At 40.6% G+C, this 20,569-nt stretch overlaps 1 protein-coding gene across 4 annotated transcripts in view; it reads right to left on the bottom strand.

The window, feature by feature from the left end:
* Positions 1–352: 352 nt before the first annotated feature.
* LOC141144184 (sterile alpha motif domain-containing protein 9-like) overlaps positions 353–20,569 on the bottom strand; it is a 50,478-nt gene continuing 30,261 nt past the window's right edge. The window contains exons 1-3 of one of the 4 annotated variants that reach the window (XM_073629609.1): positions 14,290–14,578; positions 8,344–8,482; positions 353–5,846 (exon numbers count right to left, since the gene is read on the bottom strand). In XM_073629609.1, coding sequence (XP_073485710.1) covers positions 1,082–5,842 — 4,761 coding nt within the window. In that variant the 5' untranslated portion in view covers positions 5,843–5,846; positions 8,344–8,482; positions 14,290–14,578 and the 3' untranslated portion in view covers positions 353–1,081. Of the gene's footprint in view, positions 5,847–8,339; positions 8,483–14,289; positions 14,580–20,569 lie in introns of those variants that run through there. The other 3 variants (XM_073629608.1, XM_073629610.1, XM_073629611.1) reach the window with 3 other exon arrangements.

Below are 20,569 nucleotides of genomic sequence, written 5' to 3'. Positions count from 1 at the left end.
TAATTGTGAAACAAATATAATAATGTTGCTAACATTTTCTCATTTTAAAAATTGTGACAAAAAATTACAACTTCAATAAACTAGTGATGCCTCTTGCTAAATAGCTTGAATACTTTCCAAAAAGGTGTTATTTTGGGGGGTATTTGTACTGTCCTGGCATTTTAGGACCTCAAGAAATGAGAAGCATTCAGTGCATCCGGATTGATCAATTTCCAAATATATATACTTGTATATACTGTATATACCATAGTTTGTAGACACTTTGTACAACTTTCACACAGACTGAATAACATACACTGATTTGATGCTTTTTTATTTAGCGAAAAAATAAAAAAACCCAGTGGTGATTAAATACCATCAAAAGAAAGCTTTATTTGTGTGAAAAAAATGATATCAATTTCAAATGCATACAGTATTGCATGACCGTTAAACCAGCACAGCGCTGAAAAGCAAAAATTGGCCTGGCTATGAAGGGGGTAAAAACTGTAGGTCAAGTGGTTAAATCTGCCTCTAGAGTTCAGTGTTTATTGCAGCCGTGTAGTACAAAAGTCCTATAAAGTACAGCACATTTTAGATAACTAAGAGTACACAGTGTGTGTGTATTGGTAGACAACAAGGACATTTTCTGCACTATAACAGAAGCCATATTTCTTAACCACAGCTTTATGGACCATTGGAGGACCACAGACTAATTTCTGCCAGTTGCTAGTCAACTTGCTTATTTAAAAGTTCCAAATGACATATAAAGGATAAACTTTGTGAAACACATGTATCACAAGTCTTAGTTCTGTCAGAAATAAAACATTTTATTTTAATAACAAAGGTATTCACAATTTAAAAATGATCACAAAAATAAAACGCTTTACAAGATTTAAATGATATACTTAACTTGCTTAAAAATTGACTGTGGATATTGATGGATTTAGTTTGTATATTATATTCTATCCAGTTGTTAATAATCTTTCTTTTACAAGAGTTTTATTGACAGTAAGCAAACTGTACATAAAAAAAAGACAAGTCAACAGAGGTCATGTATGACATTCCAAATAGTAGAAAATGTACACATCCACTGAACAGTTCTTTAAAAGCTTTCTATGTTATAAGCAATTAGGCCATCTATTGAAAACCCAAGGTAAAAGGACACTCGCTCGATGCTTTTCCCGCTTCTCAGCTGTCCGAGATAAACGGGTCTCACTGGAATCTTTATCCCACCTTGACACTCCACATAGATCATGTTATCTTCAGCTCTTCCATTTACAAGTAATAACAATTCTTTTGTTGCTTTTTCCTTCCAGATGTCTCCACTCTGCCACAGAGAATTTAGATCAGGCGTTGGAACCTGAAAACACTGATCAATTTTGCCTTTGTGAACTAGTCTTCCTAAGCCAGCCTGTTTTCCGAGATAGAAATGGGCTATGGGTTGTTTGGCGTGGCACATGTGCCGATACTGACCTCTGAAAGTTTTTCTCATAGAGATGATATATTCCGCTATATGTTTAGAGTCAGAATCTAACTGGTGAATGTTGGGGGGCCAGAACAGTAGTGAGGCCAAGAAGTAAGGTTCTGGATATTTGTAATCCAGGCCCGAAAGCTGCAGAACCTCTCTGAGATACCTTTTCAGTGTTTCAATGGGTGCAACCAGTGTTGATTTTGCAGAGATACAATGAAGCACTATATTTGCCAAGATAAAGTTTTGCTTGTCTCTCATAATGAATTTGTCTGTACGGTTCTGGAGTAAATATTTGTAGGCTTTGACGATGGCTTCCATGTTTTTATCTTCCTTTCCAGGACCTGTGAGATATTCCAGAATACCTGAGAACCTGTCTGCCTTTAACGACTGAAGGCCAACCCTGTAATCCTCAATACATCTTGAAGCACCTGCCCGTTGTGTGTCCTTTTCATCTGTAATCTGCATTAGGTCGGTGTTACAGAAATTCCGTCTGTATTTTGTATAGTATTCTGACATTTTTTCTCTTATTTTAAACTCTGTGCTTTCCTTTAGGATATTTCGTTGTTTCAGATACACAAAATAGTCTTGAAAGAAATCAAAAGCATCTTTTAGATAACTGTTCAGCTTAATTAAAAAAGATCTAAAATCGCTAAGAACACTATAAAACTCTTCGTATTCTTCACTGACGTTGTCGACAGAAATGTCCCATTTACCGGACAAGTATTGTATCAGGTGTTTTCTAGACAAAAAGTCTTTTGAATTGAACCATGGTAACTGTAGAAGTATATCAACTGTATAAAGGCAGACTTCAATCTGGCCAAGGTACCCTGCTGTATTGTACACCCGGTAGCGTCTAGCCTTTGTCAGTTGATTTTCTTCTCTTTCTCTCTCGGTTTTTTCTGTTTGTTCCTGGCACTCTCTGAAGGCAATTGATGCATTTTCAGCTGTTTCGAGAAGGATTTTTAGTGTTTGGTCAGATACAGGGTTATCTTTGCTTAAAGTGTCCATTATTGATTTCAGTTGGGTCTTGAATATCTGACCAAGAGTATCTAAAATAAAGGAATTTGTTGGTGAAATTCGTTTTGCCTCCTTTGCCCAATGAAATGCATCTGAAAATTTTTTCTCTCGAATGTAGAAGTGTCTTGCTAATGCTTGAGAGATATAAGGGTTTTGGTTGAATTTCAATGCCCCCTCTTTCAGAACTGTTTCAACATACAAATTGCCTTCATGTTTTTGTATTTCTTCAATCAATGGAGAGAACAAAGTGTCTGTTTCATCACCATGCTCCTTTCGATGCCGTGTTACCAGCATGCTTTGCATGTTTTGACAGAGAATCTCTCTGCCAATTCCATTGCTATGGAAAACATTGGAGTTCAGCAAATTAAGCATGATACTACTTCGTTGAATTTGGTATGTGTTCATTAATTCCTCTATACATTGCTTTGCAATCAGTGGATGACTTATCCGTAGACCTTCGTATCGTCCGTATTCTTCTACCTCTGTGCGGAGCATTATGGTAAAATAAGCCCCCATTGTGTCTTCTATGCTCTCGTAACCCCAATATGTTTTCTTTGCTGTTATGCCAAGGAATTCTTCACACATTGATGCAGAAATTGTGGAATCCTTTACATATTTGTTTAAAAGGGCTAGAATGGAAATGAGTTGGGCCTGCTTGCTTGCATTGTTTAATCCTTTTAGTATATTTCGTACCACATTTTCAATATACCTCTTGTCAAAATTGCTTTTCATGATCATGAATGAATAAAAATCATGTGGTCTCTCATACTTCTCCTCGATCTCTGTTAACTTTTTTTCAAAGGCTCTTCGCTCCTGCTCAGAAAGCTTATACCTTAGGGGAACACTGTCTGAACAATTCAATTTTGAGCTTTGCTCTGGGTTCTGGGATCTCATGCAATTCAAAATGATCACAACTGGCTTCTCAAATTTCATGTACCGCTCTGCAATTACAGACCGGATACAGTTTTGTAAAATAAAAACATTTTCTTCATCTTCATAATCATCCACAAGAAGCAACACAGGGTAATAATCTGTGCGATTGGGTGAACCAGAGATCGCTAAATTAATAACTTCCCCTGCAATGTCTGTAAAGCTATCTGTTTTTCGCTTTAATGTTGCACATCGAAATGTGTCCCGTAGTTCCCAGAGGACGTGCATTGCAGTAGTGGTACCTCCACATCCAGGGTAGTGAAACAGTGTAATGATTTTTACACTTATTTGCTTGTCACATTTAGACCACCATTCAATCTGTTCCTTCAGCTTTTTATGGATATCTCTTTCAATGAATGGACCTGTGTACTTTTTCAGTGAAAAGTAGAAGTTCCACCATGTGGCTTTACCTCCTTTGTAAAAATGCTCTTCCTGAGCCTTTATAAAATCTTTAAATTTGGACTCATTACTCTCCATCTCCGTGTCATGACACTCATTGGCACAAAGAATATTTAAAGAAGCCATCAGATCTTCATCTTTCCTGTGTAGTATGGTTGAAGATCCATTATGTGATGGCAAGAATCTGCTTGATGATCGGGTATCAGACTTTAGTTTTAAAACTGTCCCATTTACATTTTCAATGTCCAAGCTGTAGATGCACCGTTCTTCCATTTCCTCCTCACTTACTAGTCTAGTTTGCAAACCTCTCCAGCTTTGAAAAGATTCTTCGCTTTCACAAATGCACAGGATGTCTATCATACCATTAAGCCCCTGGTAAAAGGCACTGAAGACTTCATTCATGGGGTCAACTGGGTCTTCAACAGTTGAAAGCAAAAGAAACACAACAAGGAATTTTCCTCTTTCCAATACATCTTTCCTGATAAGAAAGGATACCAATTGTCTCACATCTGCTGCTTTTTCTTTTTGCCATAACTTATAACTTAAGGGTTTGTAGTCTTGACTCTCCTCAAAGTCCATTCTCCCATTACAGAAAATCCAAGCGGTCTTCTGATACAGTTTAAGTTCTTCCAGCTTTTCATTTGTGACATTGTCCATATTTTTGTATTGGCTTGGATCATGCAAACTAGGTTTCCTTTTTTCTTGGAAAGCTTTGCATAAACCGCTGATAATCGACTCTGGATCAAAATCCAAAACTGCAAACCAAGGCACTTCATGCATGAAGTCTAAGTTCCTTGTTTGGCTTTCCTGAGATTTGTTCACAACCAGAATATACCATTTATAGTATGAGTTGTCTAGGGTGTCTCTGTTTCCTGTTAGTAAACTCACAAGTTTGGAACCATGTTCTTTGCTTTTCCTTAGATTTTTTCTTTGGTTGTCTTCAGCTGTTTTTCGGGCATCATCCCTGTCTTTTGTTTGAGTGTAAAATGATTTCAGTTCAGCCACATTGTGTTGTACATTTGCAAGCATATCTTTAGAGCTCGCTCCATCTCTGAGAAAACAACATTTTTCTTTACTCTTTTTCCAGTTATTGTCTTTAAAAACCTGTTCATACGTATGGAATATTTGTGAGTGACAATACGCATGTGCAGGAACAACATCAACTTCTATAACATACAAAGCAGACTTTGTGTTGTCCTGACACAGTACACGGACAAAACGGGGTGGACGAATACATTGTTTTGCCAAGTCCAATTGCTTTTCCTCAAAGTATTTGTTCATCATTTGATCTATGTAATTCACATATGTTTCACTGTTCTCAATGTGAACACCAATAATTTCTCCATGGGGCTTGTCCCGTACGCCGAAATGGATAGTGCCATTGGTGCGGGCATTCATGCATGCAGCAGCAAACCTAAAGACTTCATTGCAAAATTTCATTTTTTTATCATCTTTTGTAGCATTTTCTGTGTTGGTGAACTCCTTGTACTCATGTACCGGGTCAATGTAATTAGATGTCCCAGATTCAGGTGGAAGAAAATTAAGCTGTGTATAACATTTATTTACGGGAGTGCAGTCAAAAGAGCATGGAGTTGTCTTTGAGGGACTATGAGAACATTCAATAGGGACTGTGTTTGGATTTCCCAATTCTTTGGATATATTCTTTGACTCGTCTTCTGTGCTATTTTTACTTTCTTCTGGCGTGACATGTGTACTCTTTTTGGATTTTGATTTCTTTGGTTTTGCCTCTGAACCTTTTTCTTTAACCACTAGATTGCTCTGCTGGCCATCTTTGCAAGTTTCATTGAGTTTTTCTAAGTGATGAACTATAAATGTAGCCGGACCATGCTTGATTCCCATGTCTACTAAGTCTTTTTTTGTTAATACTTTTAGGATCTCCCCTGTTACTTCTTGATTGTAAATAATGTCTCCAACAGATGAGTCTTGTTTAAGTTGTTTGGTGACCCAGAATTTTACGTGATCCTTTGTCCAGTCTTCCACGTTTGAAGGCAGATTTATTGGTTTGTCCATTTTCAGATCTGTCATTTTCCTGGAAATTAAAATATTTGTTTGTCAGAAAATTTTCCATAACAGAGGATATTTTCTTTAACTGTATTTAGACTTTCATGTATATTATCTACAATGTAGTCAAGAGCTGCACAGCACATCCCAATTAAATTAGGTAAAACTGTGGCGGAGGAGAATCCCCTTCCCCTTTTGACCTATATTTTAGGCCTAGATTCTAATCCCCTCAGTTTTTTCCTGCTTATCCTTGGACATTTTTATTTGTTTATATTGCTCAGATTAAAATTTGGATTCTACAAGATGGTTAAATCCAGTGGATTGATATTCTCATGTGTATTAGAGATGGTTTAAAACAATATTTTATCTGTATTATTATAGCTCTTATGGTCCACAACACATGATAGGCCAAAAAGTATCTAGGCTATGTCTTTATAATGAGACATTGTAGAATATTCCTTCCATGGCTAGTAATTTGTATCTATCTCTTAATTTTGGTGATCTTGTTAAATTCTATAAATAAAAAATGTAAAAGAATTGTGGTGGAAATAAAAATGTAATACTTTTTTGGATTGTAAACTAATTTGTTTTTCTTTTTATAAATATATATTTTTTTTGTGACCCAAAAGCTTTTATATTTACATCCACTTAAATAAAAAGTAAAATTCCAAATTAAATTGTATCTGTACTGTTGACCAAACTAATAAAATACATCTATATATTGTTATAGGCAACAAGATCTAAGTTGGATTAAACCCTAACACCAAGCAAATATTAAAAGTCAAAAGAAGACGCCAAAGGATTATTCATGTTTATTGTTAAAGTGTTACCAAACCCAGGACCCTGCATTCACTATATCTGGTCTCCCACAGTACACAGAACATGGAAATGCAATTATTTTAGTAAATATAAATGGCTAAATACTCTTTCTCATCAGCAGTATATAGCAGTCTTGTGACTTCTATCAGTGTCTGCTTAAAGCTTGTAGGAGGAGTTTTCATTCTGCACTGACTATTCTATCAGGATGCAAGACCCCTGACCCTCAGGCTGGACAGTGCTGATTGGCCCTGTGTTAATCCTCCTCCCAAAATGTATTTTTAGTTTTGCCTTTTGTTTATCGTCTCACGCCGATATATGTTGGCAAAGTGGCACGTTCCCGCAAAACAACGTATGGGTACGTCGTACCCGTACATCTTACCCTTTAAGAGCCACCAGAGGTGCACACCCGCTGCACGGCAGGGGACAGAATGCGTGTGGCTAGCAGGCGCGATCGCCACCAGCCACCCATGATCGTGGGCACGAGAGCCAGAACAGGGATTTGTGTGTGTAAACACACAAATCCCTGTTCTGTCAGGGGAGAGGAGACAGATTGTTTGTTCCTAGTAAGTAGGAACAGTGATATATCCCCTCCCCTAGTCAGTCCCATCCCCCACAGTAAGAAACACTCACAATTGAACACATTTAACTCCTTAAACGCCCCCTAGTGTTAACCCCTTCCCTACCAGTGACATTTACACAGTAATCAGTGCATTTTTATAGCACCGATTGCTATATATATGTCAATGGTCCCAAAAATGTGTCAAAAGTGTCCAATCTGTCCACTGCAATGTCACAATACCGCTAAAAATCCCAGATCACCGCCATTACTAGTAAAAAAATAAATAACTAAACAAAATTTCATAAAAATGCCATAAATCTTTCCCATAGTTTTTAGACGCTATAACTCAATATATAATTTTGCTATTTTTTTTACCAAAAATATGTAGAAGAATATATATTGGCCTAAACTGAGGAAGAAATTTTGTTTTTTAAAAACATTATTGGGGATATTTATTACAGCAAAAAGTTAAAAATATTGTTTTTTTTTTCAAAATCGTCGCTCTTTTTTTTGTTTAAAAAAACGGCAGACGTGATCAAATACCACCAAAAGAAAGCTCTATTAATGGGAAAAAATTTTGTTTGGGTACAGCGTCGCACGACCACGCAATTTTCAGTTAAAGCGACGCAGTGCCATATCTCAAAAAATGGCCTGGAAAGTCTTCCGGTCTGTAAGTGGTTAGAAAAAATTTCTATGACCTCTCTCGGGAATTTTCCCTTAATTCCATGCAGCCCTATGGACAGTCAGGTGTGAATGGACTTGGGTCAGTTTTCCGTTTTGGTGAACCGGGTTGGAGGTAGCTTGTAAACGAAGAGTGGAGTCTGTTTACACCCGGCCGCCCATGTAGCCTGTGTCTGCTCTGCATAAACTGAGTGGAGATGAATGTCACATCCCTTCTGCTCAGCTCTGATCAGCATAGGATCTTCTCACAGATCTCCTGCTAATCTCCTGCTGATTGGAGGGGGCTCAGCTCCGTGTGAGAGGGGTGCCAGGCTTCTGACTCATAGATGATGTGAGTGCATATCAGGGACCTGAACAACAAGGGTGTTTACACTGACAACAGATCAGATGAAATGAATAGGTTACCTGTTTCAAAGATACCTCTACTTAAAAATTGAGATGCATACAGGGAGCATATCCTACCTACACAGTACTTTGGTGTTTTAATCAGACGTTGCTGTTCTGAACTGGTCCTTCTCTTTTGTGGTTGTGATGATCCTGGAACACAACTGCTTGTGATGCTGGACATCCACTGTAGACTCTGCTATCTCCCACTTACAGAAAGCCTGATGGTGAAAAAAGGTAGCAGTTTGAATTTCCTCACATCCAAAAATCAGATTTAGACCTGCTTTTAAAGATAGAGATAGTGAGAAAAGAGGCAGGCAGTACTTCAGGATGTACATTCCTACAGTCCTCTTAGTGGCACATTCAGGAGCCACACTGTACTTATGGATACTATTTATTACTGAGAACCTACAATGAGGTATGTGAGTTTATCATAGAGCATTTGGAAGATTTGGAAGATTAGTTTATTAGCTTACTGACTGATTTCACTTGTTGCTTGGAATTGTTCAAACCTGTAACTGGACCATGTAATCTGGGCATGTTTGTTGTATGGTAAAAGTGCTTGCACATGTTTTTAGTGTTGCATTTGGAGATATTTAGAGAATTTCCTGCTTCAGTAGCTACAGTATGCATGTGACCCAGTGCAGATGCACCTGCCAGGTGTATCATCCTGCTGCAGGTCTAAAGCAGCGTTTCTTTGTTTACAAACTCCTCTAATGCCACGTACACATGAGCGGAATGTCCGACAAAAAAAGTCCGACGGAAGCTTTTCATCGTCTATTGCGATCGTGTGTATGCCTCATCGAACTTTCTTTTTCGAGAATTCTGACGGACCTAGAAATGGAACATGTTCTAAATATTTCCGACAGAACCAGTTCGGGAAAACCACTCGTCTGTATGCTGTTCCGACGGACCAAAAACGACGCATGCTCTGAAGCAAATACGAGACGGAAGCTATTGGCTACTGGCTATTGAACTTCCTTTTTCTAGTCCCGTCGTACGTGTTGTACGTCACCGCGTTCTGGACGGTCAGACTTTGGTGTGACCGTGTGTATGCAAGACAGCAAAACTGGTCGTGTGTACAGGGCATTAGCCCTTGTTCACATTGGAGCGATTTGTCATGCGATTTGACCCAGGTCCGCTCTCAGGGAACTCCTGCTAACAAATGCTATATCTAAAGCTCATGGTCACTGGGGAGAATGCTGGTTACATTTGTGGCCATTGTGAAGAATCTCCCCCTTACAGATAGCTAAAAAGATCATTAGTGGGAACTTATCTGAGAGGAAGAAATTACTTATTGCTCAAGGAACCCATAGCAATCTCTGAAGTAATCCTATTGTTTAATGGAACTCTGGTTAAGAACAGCTGGTTTAGAACTTCTGTCAGGTTTTAAAATGCTATTTCTGTCCCCACAGAGATTTCTCTTTACTTCTCTCTCTGTCCGAAACCAGCCACCTGAATAGAAAGTGAGGGAAAACTTGCCTAATGGGGTCATCGACAGGAATAATATTCCAACACAGAACCTAATCCTTTTGTGATTTTTATGTCCTTGATGCAGGTATTTCCCCTCATTTTTGCCTATCACCTCTAAAAATAGACAGGAAGTAGAAGATTGTCCCTCATTTACTGTTTAGTTGGAAATTATTAAATAAGATTGGAAGTGAAGGGAAATCTACTAAGTGGGGAAACAAGAAGCAATAAAAAGCCTACAAAGCATCTAACCCTTCGCCACTCTGTCCAAAACAAAAATAAAAAATGGTTTTGGCAAGTTTTTGGTTTTAATGCCTACTCCCCTTTTTTCTAACTCATGGTTCCACCTGCAGAAATCTGACAGTTCACTGGTCATTATGACTGTAAGCTTTGTGCTTGTTCAGCGTGGGCTCTACAATGATGCTGGCCCACAGCCAGCCAACCAGCCCACCTCCACAGGTTAATATGGGGCTGATTTACTAAAGTGACGGTGGGAAACAGATCAATTGTGATTTACCAATGAATCATGGCCATGTGATGTGTAGATTGCACATATTACAGGTGGTTAAAAGTAGAGGGAATACTGTAACTAAAGTCCACCTCTGTCTTGACCTGCTGCAACTCCCACCCTCTGCCATGTTGTAAACCCAGCCAGGTATCACAACAGCCCCAGCAGTAGCAAGTGTGACCCCTGGTCTAGATGGGTTGGGGGCTTCTGATGTTAAAGGGGGAAAGCTGAAGGAGGGGCCAAATATATACCTCGAATTGGGATTTTTAAGACAATGTAATGATTGAAAAATGTTATATTAAATTAAAAAGAATTTTATTGGTACAAAAACGAATAGGATATACATGAACATACACAGTCTATGTTTTGAAAATATTGAATAATTGTAAAAACATCAGATACATGAAAACATATGATGCATCCTACTGCTAATTACAAGTACCACCCCAGATTGGTGCGATGGCGTCCTGATAGCAGATTTTGAACGCGTTTCAACTTTTATTGTAAAGGTAAAGTCTTCCTCAGGGAGGGACTGCATCACATTCTAAAATTTCAAACAACAACATGATCACTAATATATATATATATATACTTATATGTCGCCTATATCTAAATCGCATTTCAACAAAAGAGTGGTATGTGCGACTTACATTAAGGCATGTAGCTGTGAAAATGGAGCTGAAGGAGGGGCTTCTGTTATGAAGGGGGACTGTGATGTGTAGGGGCTTTGGAGACTTTGGAGTAAAAGGGGGTTCTGATATGAAGGGGGGACTTCCAATGTGAAAGAGGGATTTTTTTGTGAAAGAGAGGCTTCTGATGTGAAAGTGGGCTCTATCTTTGGCCATGCTGCCACACTATAAATCCACAGTGGTCCCAGGAGCAGTAAGAGTAGCCCCCTGACCTGAGAGGGGACTCGGATGTTTACTGGGGCTTCTGATGTAAAGGATGAACACTAATGTATAAAGGGGGGGGGGTAATATGAAGGCAAGAGTCTCTGATGTGAAATTGGGGAGCTCTGATGTAAATTACCTCTCTATCTATACCTCTCTATCCCTCTACCTCTCTCTCTCACTATTCTTCTTTTCATTTCTCTCTTGTGTCTGTCAGACTTTTAATTGTTGCACTGTAAATAAGAATATTTTGATATTTTGTGGATACAAGGATTGTGGCATAAAAAAGTGTGAGTGAACTAGAATGCCACGTTTCCCACTGAAGCTAGAAAAAGGTATAATAAGTTTATATTTTAAGAAAAAAATGTTGAGGCAAATGGACTTTCCTGGCCCGGACACAGACATTACAACATTACAGTTTAAAAATCAATGTTCTTGACAAAGTGTATCATTAAAAATGCTTAAAACATTACAGAGTATTGCAAAAGAACCCCCTCACAATTAGGCTATTATTTTCAAAGTACTTTCCAACACCATATTGTAATTAGCGCATCATGAGAAAGAATGTAAAGCCAGCTCTTCTCAACATGTTTTGTGGATCATCCGCTCCTTCAGGAGAATTGGAGGGAGCACATTTCCCAAAGGGACGAGGCGGGCAAGGGGGAGCCAGCACGTGAGGGGACCCAGGGCCAATTCTCACCCGGCGGGCATGGGAGCAAAGTAAAATAAAGGAGATATCAGCCAAAAAGCTTCATGGACTTAAAATAGGCAAACAGTGATGAACATCAGAAGATCGAAAGGTAAGCAAATTGTGGTAGCCCTAAAGTACTTGTGATCACAGAACTCAATATGATAAAAAACAGGCCAAGGAAGAGTTGCGCCATGTCTTATGGGCTGAGGCGCATCTTATACCTGGAGGACACAAAAAGTTAATGGACACTGGCAGTGGACAGAGGTTATGGAGCATATATCACAAGGACACAAATACAGCTACATTTTGTCATTGACTTTTTGTGTCCTCAAGGTATATGATGCGCCTCACCCCATAAGACATTAACCAACCCTTCCTTGGCCTGTTTCATCATATTGAGTTCTGTGGCCACAAGTACTTCACAAGTACTTGCCTATTTTAAGTTCAAGAAGCTTTTTGGCTGATATCTCCTTTATTTTTACTTTGCTCCCATACCCGCCGGGTAAAACTTAGCTGTGGGCTTTCAAGTGCTGGCTCCCCCTTGCCCGCCTGGTCCCTGGTCCCTTTGGGAAAATGCACTCCCTCCAATACTCCTGAAGAAGCGGATGATCCGCAAAACATGTTGAGAAGAGCTGGCTTTACATCCTTTCTCATGATACGCTAATTACAATATGGTGCTGGAAAGTACTCTTTGAAAATAATAGCCTAGTGAGGGGGTTCTTTTACTAAACTCTGTAATGTTTTAAGTATTTTTAATTATACACTTTGTAATAAAGAACATTGGTTTCTGAACTTCAATATGTTGTAATGTCTGTGTTAGGAAAGTCCATTTGCCTCAACAATTTTTTCTTTCAGTATAACTTTTGTGGACGCAGGTACTGTTTTGGTAAAATTACTGAGCACATTATTTCTTCTATATATTTTCACTGTGACATTTATATTATTTTTTCCTAAAAATTTATTTTAACCTTTTGTACATTTAGAGCCTTGCTAAGTTATCTTCTTAAAGAACAACATCAGCAACAAAAAATAAAAACATGCTGCACCCTGGTGATCTTTTATCTGATATTTTGCATGTTGTTCAGGTAGATCTCCACCTTCTCTTCAGACTATCCCTGTACAAATGGAATTCAGACTGCCCACTTCTCTGGGTGTGTGATAGAAGTGAAATCTGCGTTATCTGCCATGATCACTGCCTGAGCCTGGACGGAGATCAGTAACTTTAATGTTGATTTACTAAAGGAGTATAGGATGTTAACCTGTAATTACATGATGGAAATTTACTAAATTAGGCTAGGTACACACGGGCTGAAAATTGATAGAAAACAATCTGTTTGGCAGAAACCAGCTGACTTTCAGCCTGTATGTACAGCTTCTGTCCGATAGAAGCCAGTCTCTTGACGGCTTATGTCATAGGGGCATGCTGGAAAATTAGGGGTGAATTATTTCACTTAGGGGTGTACTCACTGTTGTTGCCAGTGGTTTAGACATTAATGGCTGTGTTGAGTTATTTTGAGGGGACAGAAAATTTACACTGTTATACAAGCTGTACACTCACTACTTTACATTATAGCAAAGTGTCATTTCTTTAGTGTTGTCACATGAAAATATATAAAATATTTACAAAAACGTGAGGGGTGTACTTACTTTTGTAAGATACTGTATTTTACCCGCTGTATATTACTATTTAAAAGACAAATTGTTTGTATTGTACTGGAAGTGTATCTTTAGGCATACAGATATAAATATTTTTTTATTTAAAGTAGAACTTTACCCATAACAACTTGGAACATACATTCCACATTAATAATTATGCTACCAAAATGAGTGTGTGCTGTAAATTGCCTTCAGCATTGCTTCTGTTTCTTCTTGCTGGAGGCTGCCATTTTGCTGAAACCCAGAACCACTAAACAGCAGTAAATCTATAGGCTGTCAGCAGATCGGCCTCTACAAATTGAACACAGTGCTTAAAAATAGAGATCAACTGAGCAGGTTCAGAACAGAGTCAGTGTATTACTGGATTTTAAACGGTATAGACACTTATTTTTATTGTTTGATATAGCTATACATGCAAAAGGGGCCAGCCTGAAGTGAACTAGAGGGACTTCATTTTTCTGACTAAAGTTCCACATTCAGTTCAGGTTTTCTAGCTTGATGCATGTCTTCACTGGGGAGATAACTCTCTATTTCTACTGTGACAGCTCCTGGTCTCTAGTAATGATCAGGAGAACAGCATCCCCTAGGCATAAAAAGCCTATTAAAGGGACACCAGGATTGGGAAGGAAAGGGTTAAAAAAAAATAGATGTTTTCAATTTTCGGACAGGAAGTCAGTTTCATTGTCAGCCCTCAAAGAATTCCATTCTTCTACACTGAAATCCGGTAGATACTCCAACATCAAAGAACAAGCTTTGTTTCCTATTAGACAGAAAGAGAAGGAAAGTATAAGGAAGAAAGGAAGTATAACTTACGTTGTGTTTCCCCGTTATCTGGAACTGGTTTTCCATCACATTGTCTGCACAGAGCTTCCTCTCCTTGCAAGAGAACATCTAGAACAAGCAGCTACAAGTCTCATTCTTTAGAGAAGGCGGAAATCTGGAGGGTGTGGAAATCCTCGGGGCTCTGCCTGGAGGAGTAGCCGAATATGCAATTTGCACTGTATAGATAATCCACATGAGATGTTTTTCTTTATCTTTAAAAAATATATTTGATTTTTTTTTTTTATATATTTTTTTTTGGTCAACAAAAACGAGCCAAGAAGCCGAATGGTAGCTGACTTTTCATTCTACAAATGTTGCACAGTAAATGGACAGGAGAATTTAGCTACTTGTTTCTGGTGGGAACTTCCTGTGAGTTATACCCCCGTTAGTTTCCTCTATTACATTGCAGCTAATCCTCATAAAAGCACAATGATTTCACCCACCTCTACGGCACTGTAGAGTTTATTCATCATATGTGCAACTCAGAAACTAAGTGCCTGTCTTGCTGGCTCTCAGGCTAATGACACACTAACAATGAACTAATGACACAACTAACAATGAACTTATTATTTGCTTCCTTAAATACGCCAATAAGGCTACATGGATTTGGTGGTTTGGCCCATGTGCATCAAATCCCAATGGTTTCAGAAGCCCAGGAGGCACAGGTTGCAGTACATCAGGGTGGCACAGTGGTGCAGTGGGTAGCACCCTCGCCTAGCAGTTAAAAGGGTCGCTGTATAGGGATAGGGACAATTGTAGACACGCACCCTCACTCAGGTTGGACTGGTGGTGTCTTTATTCAACCTTACAACTATGTAACATAGTTGCTGGATACTGTACTAAATGGTACTCATGTTTAGGGCCGTACCTGTTCAAGGACATACTGTATGTAGAATTCCTTGATCTGGGCATACATCCCTGAATGCATATGGCCCTAAACGTGAATACCGCTTAATAAAACCTTGATTTTGATATTCCCTGGTTCAGGGGAGGAGGGAACCTAATGGGCACGCATCCTCCCTCTAGACTTCAGCATAGGGCCAAGGACCCACACCCTCCATCCTAGTGAGAAACAAAAACACAGACAAAAGTGCAGTGACAAACGTGAAGAAAAAATACATTAAATAAATAAGCACCCATGCTAGTGCTTAGGCTCGACCCTGTGGCCTGGTAACAAAAACTGCCCCAGACTTAGCCAAAAGGACTAGCCTAAAGAAGCGCAGTGCAGAAAAAGATTTAGTGTCATGGCCATGTGCTCATTCTTAATGTGGGGTGCCCACTCCAAGTGGTACTAAGAGCACCCCTGGGGTGACCAACTCCCTGGGGGCACTGACACTGCAGATTCTCTGCGCTCTCAGTCCATGGCCAGACCAGGTAGACCCATTCAAATTAGAAGGCACTGAGCCCCTTGAGTCTTCCCTGGGGAATTATTTCTGTGCCCCACATTCAGTGGGAGCCCTGGCTTCTGTTCCAGCCGGTACTAGACTTCAGAGCCCCCATCATACCAGCAGGGACACTATAAAGCACTGAACAAATCCAATGGAGTATCCCCATATTATCACTACTAGGCTGCCCAGGTATACCTTAACAAGGTAGTAGTGTTCTTGGTGTTCTCCAGGACTGTCAGATCTCTGGGCTCCCGATGCAAGGTGCAGCAGTTCAACTCTGCAGCTGTCACAGCATTATTTCTTCATCGGGCCAAATCTGAAGTTCCAGAACCTGCCCCCCCCCCCCATATATATTACAGGGCAGAGAGGCTGGGTCCAAAAAGCCTGGGAACAGCGATGTACAGCATTAATCTTTTCCCATGCCTGGGCCAGCCACTACCTACCTAGCATACTGTAGGCAACCTGCCTACACAACCGTCATAGCTAGCCAGGGGTATTCAAATGAGTTATTAAAGACACTACCTGGTTGGAGTTTGCATGTTCTCCCTGTGCCTGCGTGGGTTTCCTCCGGGTACTCCGGTTTCCTCCCACACTCCAAAGACATGCTAGTAGGTTAATTGGATCCTGTCTAAATTGTCCCTAGTATGTATGAATGTGAGTTAGGGACCTTAGATTGTAAGCTCCTTGAGGGTAGGGACTGATGTGAATGTATAATGTATATGTAAAGCTCTGCGTAAATTGACGGCGCTATATAAGTACCTGAAATAAATAAATAAATAAAAATAAAGCCCTGCTTACATGTTTGATATCTTATTGTAATTTTATTATGTTAAATAATGTGCTGTTTGTTGTTGGATTGGGAAATCTTGTTATTCAAAAATATAGATGTGCCCACAATGGTTTGCTGAGTATATTAAAATATTCTTCGGCCCCCTACACCACACCCCTCAGACCCTTTTATTAGGTGGAGTTGGCCACCTTCTCAATGGACAAGAAAAGATGGCTGCATTTGGCAGCTAGAGCCCTCATTTGATACTGAAACTACCAAGGATACTGTAAGTCACATTTCTGAGGGCCAGAGACTCCACTACATTAGTCTGCAAGTGACCCTAATTCTGCACTGAATTAAAGACACAGCAGATTCTGCTTAAGTAGCTCCAGAACCTGGCCTTACAGCCTTATTCCAAAATGGGTTAAATTTATTATTTTCCTCAAAATTCTACAAACAATACCCCATAATGACAATGTTACAGAAGTTTGTTTGAAATCTATGTATATGCAGGTCTCTGCACATGTGCATGACCACAGCTGGCATGAAGTTCCTAACGTGGTGTAAAACTGTTACATTTCTGTCTGGATGTGGCAGAAAGTGATGAAGACATTTTTAAAGTTCCGAAGCGTAACAGCAGATGCTGTGAATGGTGCATGTTTCCTTTAAAACATGTGGTGGTGACTGTCATGTATAAAGGAGTAACTGCTCAGTCAACCTGCTCTAGTAACGATCACTCTAAGGCCGCGTACACACGGGCGTACTTTTCGACCGGACTGGTCCGACAGACTTTTCAGCGGACTTTCGATGGACTTCCAACTGACTTTTTAACGAACAGACTTGCCTACACGCGATCACACCAAAGTCCGATGGATTCGTACGTGATGACGTACACCGGACTAAAATGAGGAAGTTGATAGCCACTAGCCAATAGCTGCCCTAGCGTCGGTTCTTGTCCGTCGGACTAGCATAGAGACGAGCGGATTTCTGGGTCCGGTGGAGTTACGACGTAAAGATTTGAAGCATGTTCCAAATCTAAAGTCCGTCAGATTTGAACTGGAAAAGTCCACTGAAGGTCCGGTGAAGCCCACACACGATCGGATTGTCCGCCGGATTTGGTCCGTCGGCATCCGTCGGACAAGTCCGGTCGAAAAGTCCGACCATGTGTACGCTGCATAAGTCTGCTGCCCACATTTCTGAGGGCCAGAGACTCCACTACATCAGTCTGCAAGTGACCTTAATTACTACTACACTAAATTAAAGACACGGCAGATTCTGCTTAAGTATTTATTGCCTTTATTGTACTGTTGCATATGTCTGTTTATAGTTCTATAGTTATATCTAACTATATCGATAGTTATCTTTTCTGTTTGGCTTCATTCCCACGAGGCAGGTCCGCTGCCACGGAATCCGCCTCTGTCCGCCAGCTCAGCTGGAGATCTCTCCGTTGATCTCCGCTGAGCCGGCGGATGACAGGTCCCTCTCTGCTCACTGAGCGGGGAGGGGCTTGTCGAGTGCCACGGGTTGCTATGGAGAGATCGGACAAAAACGGACAGCATGTCTGTTTTCATCAGATGTCACCCGATCTGATCCGCCAGGGACGTATGCGAAGGTAGGGCCATCCGTCTGATTTTAGCGGATCGGACCGGGCCGGATGTCAGCGGACATGTCACCGCTGACATCCGTCGCTCCATAAGCTAACATGGAGCGCCCGTTCAGATCCGCCGACAAAACTGACAGGTGGACCTGAATGGTCCAACAGTGTGAAAGGGGCCTAAATGTTTCTTGCATCATTTTTACTTTTGCCTCTACGAATAGCTACCATAGTGTCACGCATCTGAATGTGGAGCTAGAGATGATGAGGGTGACCCTTTTGCACAATTTCCATCCAAGCACCCCTGGTAGAGGAGACAGGGACTGCGAGGGCAGCGAAGGGCGCAGTTGGGTCAAAGATCTTGAGTTGGAGATGCTGGGGTTCAATGAGTAAAAGCATGGAGTAAGGTTATGAGCCAAGTCCTGCAATAGGTACAGTGCATCCGGAAAGTATTCACTTGTACACATTTTGTTATGTTACAGTCTTATTCAAAAATGGGTTAAATTTATTATTTTCCTCAAAATTCTACAAACAATACCCCATAATGACAATGTTAAAGAAATTTGTTTGAAATCTATGTATATGCAAGTTTCTGCACATGTCCATGAACACAGCTGGCATGAAGTTCCTAATGTGGTGTAAAACTGTTACATTTCTGTCTGGATGTGGCAGAAAGTGATAAATACATTTTTAAAGGCCCGAAGCGTAACAGCAGAGGCTGTGAATGAAGACTGATCAAATTGTTACTATAAGAAATTAAAATAATGTGATATCGTTAGCCAAAAGGGTTGGAATATTCAGTGATTTTTTTTTCAATGTCTGCATGTATTTTTTGCTAATAACGTGCTTGCATAGCTTTACAGTATTTGTGCTTTTAATTCGAGGCCCTGATGAAGCTGGCCATCCGGCGAAATACGTAGGCCAATTTTTCGGATTCTTCAGCCAGGACAACCATGCCCTGGACACTCTAACTGTAACTGTGATTGTAACCAGTTGTGTTTTGCAACTTTTCTAACTAAACCTTTTGTATGTGTAGAATAAAGATTTGTTCATCTTTACATTTTTATGGTTTGTGCATTTATTAGAAGCTACAAGGTACATGTAAAGTCCTACTCGATTTTGTTCTAGTATGGTATTGATTCAACACTAATACTAGTTGCATTTAACCCTTAACTCTAGGACACTTAAAAGTCATCTCTTGTAGTAGGGCTGCCCCTGCGCTGCAAGGGTTAACAGCTTGTATAGTCTAAGGCAGGGGTGTCAAACTCAATTTAATCACAGCCGCATGAGCATTATGGTTACCCTCAAAGGGCCGGCTGTATCTCTAAGACCAGATGTCCAGAACACCCCTCCACCCTTACATCAGATGTCAGAAGCCCCCTACCATCAGAAGTCAAGAGTCCCCCATCATCCCTTACATCACAGTGCACCCCCACCTTGTGCTGCTGCCGTGAAGAAGCTGGGTTCAAAGTGGGTAAGCAGAAAGTGTAGGGTCTGGAGGTGGACCAGAGGAGGGCTGAAGTCAGCTGCCAGAGTCTGCTGAATGCTGAGACCAGGGTAGGTGGAGACGAGGATATGTTGCAGATGCATGGAGCAGTGCAGAATCTGTAGGAGGAGTTCTGTCCTCCCATGTGCTGCCAACTGCTGAGACAAGGTGAGAGCAGAGATGAGGGGAGTGCCATAGCTGCAGGAGAGGTGCGAGGGCCACATGAAATGGCCTTAAGGTTCCCACCTCATCCCTTTAAACCCAAACACATATGAATTACACAGGTTCTGAGGCTAATTTAATGCAGATAAAGCACCAAGTGAGTTTAATTACCACCTTAATCAGCCACAGAACCTGTGTAATTAATATGTATTTGGGTTTAAAGGGATGAGGTGGCAACCCTAAATGGCCTGGGGGGACAGATTCTGCCTGCAGCCCTTGTATTTGACACATGTGGTCTAGGGGATGGTAAAAGCACTTTTACTTACCTTCTCCCTTTTGGTCCAGCAGTGCACTGTCTCGTAACATCTTCATATCCAATGGATGTTAAGGCTTGGTTCACACTGCCACAACCTGAAAGTCGCGTGACTTACAATGTGACTGCCAGGCAACTTGAATGTGACTTGAATGCGACTTGATGAGACTTGAAGCAACTTCAGGGAGTGCCTGGGTAATCTCCCTGTAACGTCGGATCCAAATCACATCGATTAAGATGAGAAACCCGCTTGGAGGCGGCTTCCATTAGTGCTGGTCCACACTAGTGCAATGCGGGTACCCTGCAAATTCACTGCGGGTTCCCGCATCGCACCTGGCTCGCATGGCAGTTCACACTGCTATATACGAACTGTTGAGAGTGTCAATACAACATTTCAGCTTGCATATCGCAGTGCGAACTGACAATTCGGACATGAATCGAATGGCATAGGCGTGAACACCCATGCCATCCGATTTCTGGTGCAGACCCAAAAAAGGGTCCTGTGCGAGTTTGGGCTGAACGCGATGCGAATTCAGCCATACTATCTGTATGGCTGAAA

This window comes from Aquarana catesbeiana, linkage group LG05, assembly GCF_042186555.1.
Source record: "Aquarana catesbeiana isolate 2022-GZ linkage group LG05, ASM4218655v1, whole genome shotgun sequence".
NCBI classification, from domain to species: Eukaryota; Metazoa; Chordata; class Amphibia; order Anura; family Ranidae; genus Aquarana; species Aquarana catesbeiana.
Note: the sequence above shows the minus strand (reverse complement) of the source record. Positions and strands in the feature narration are given on the sequence as shown.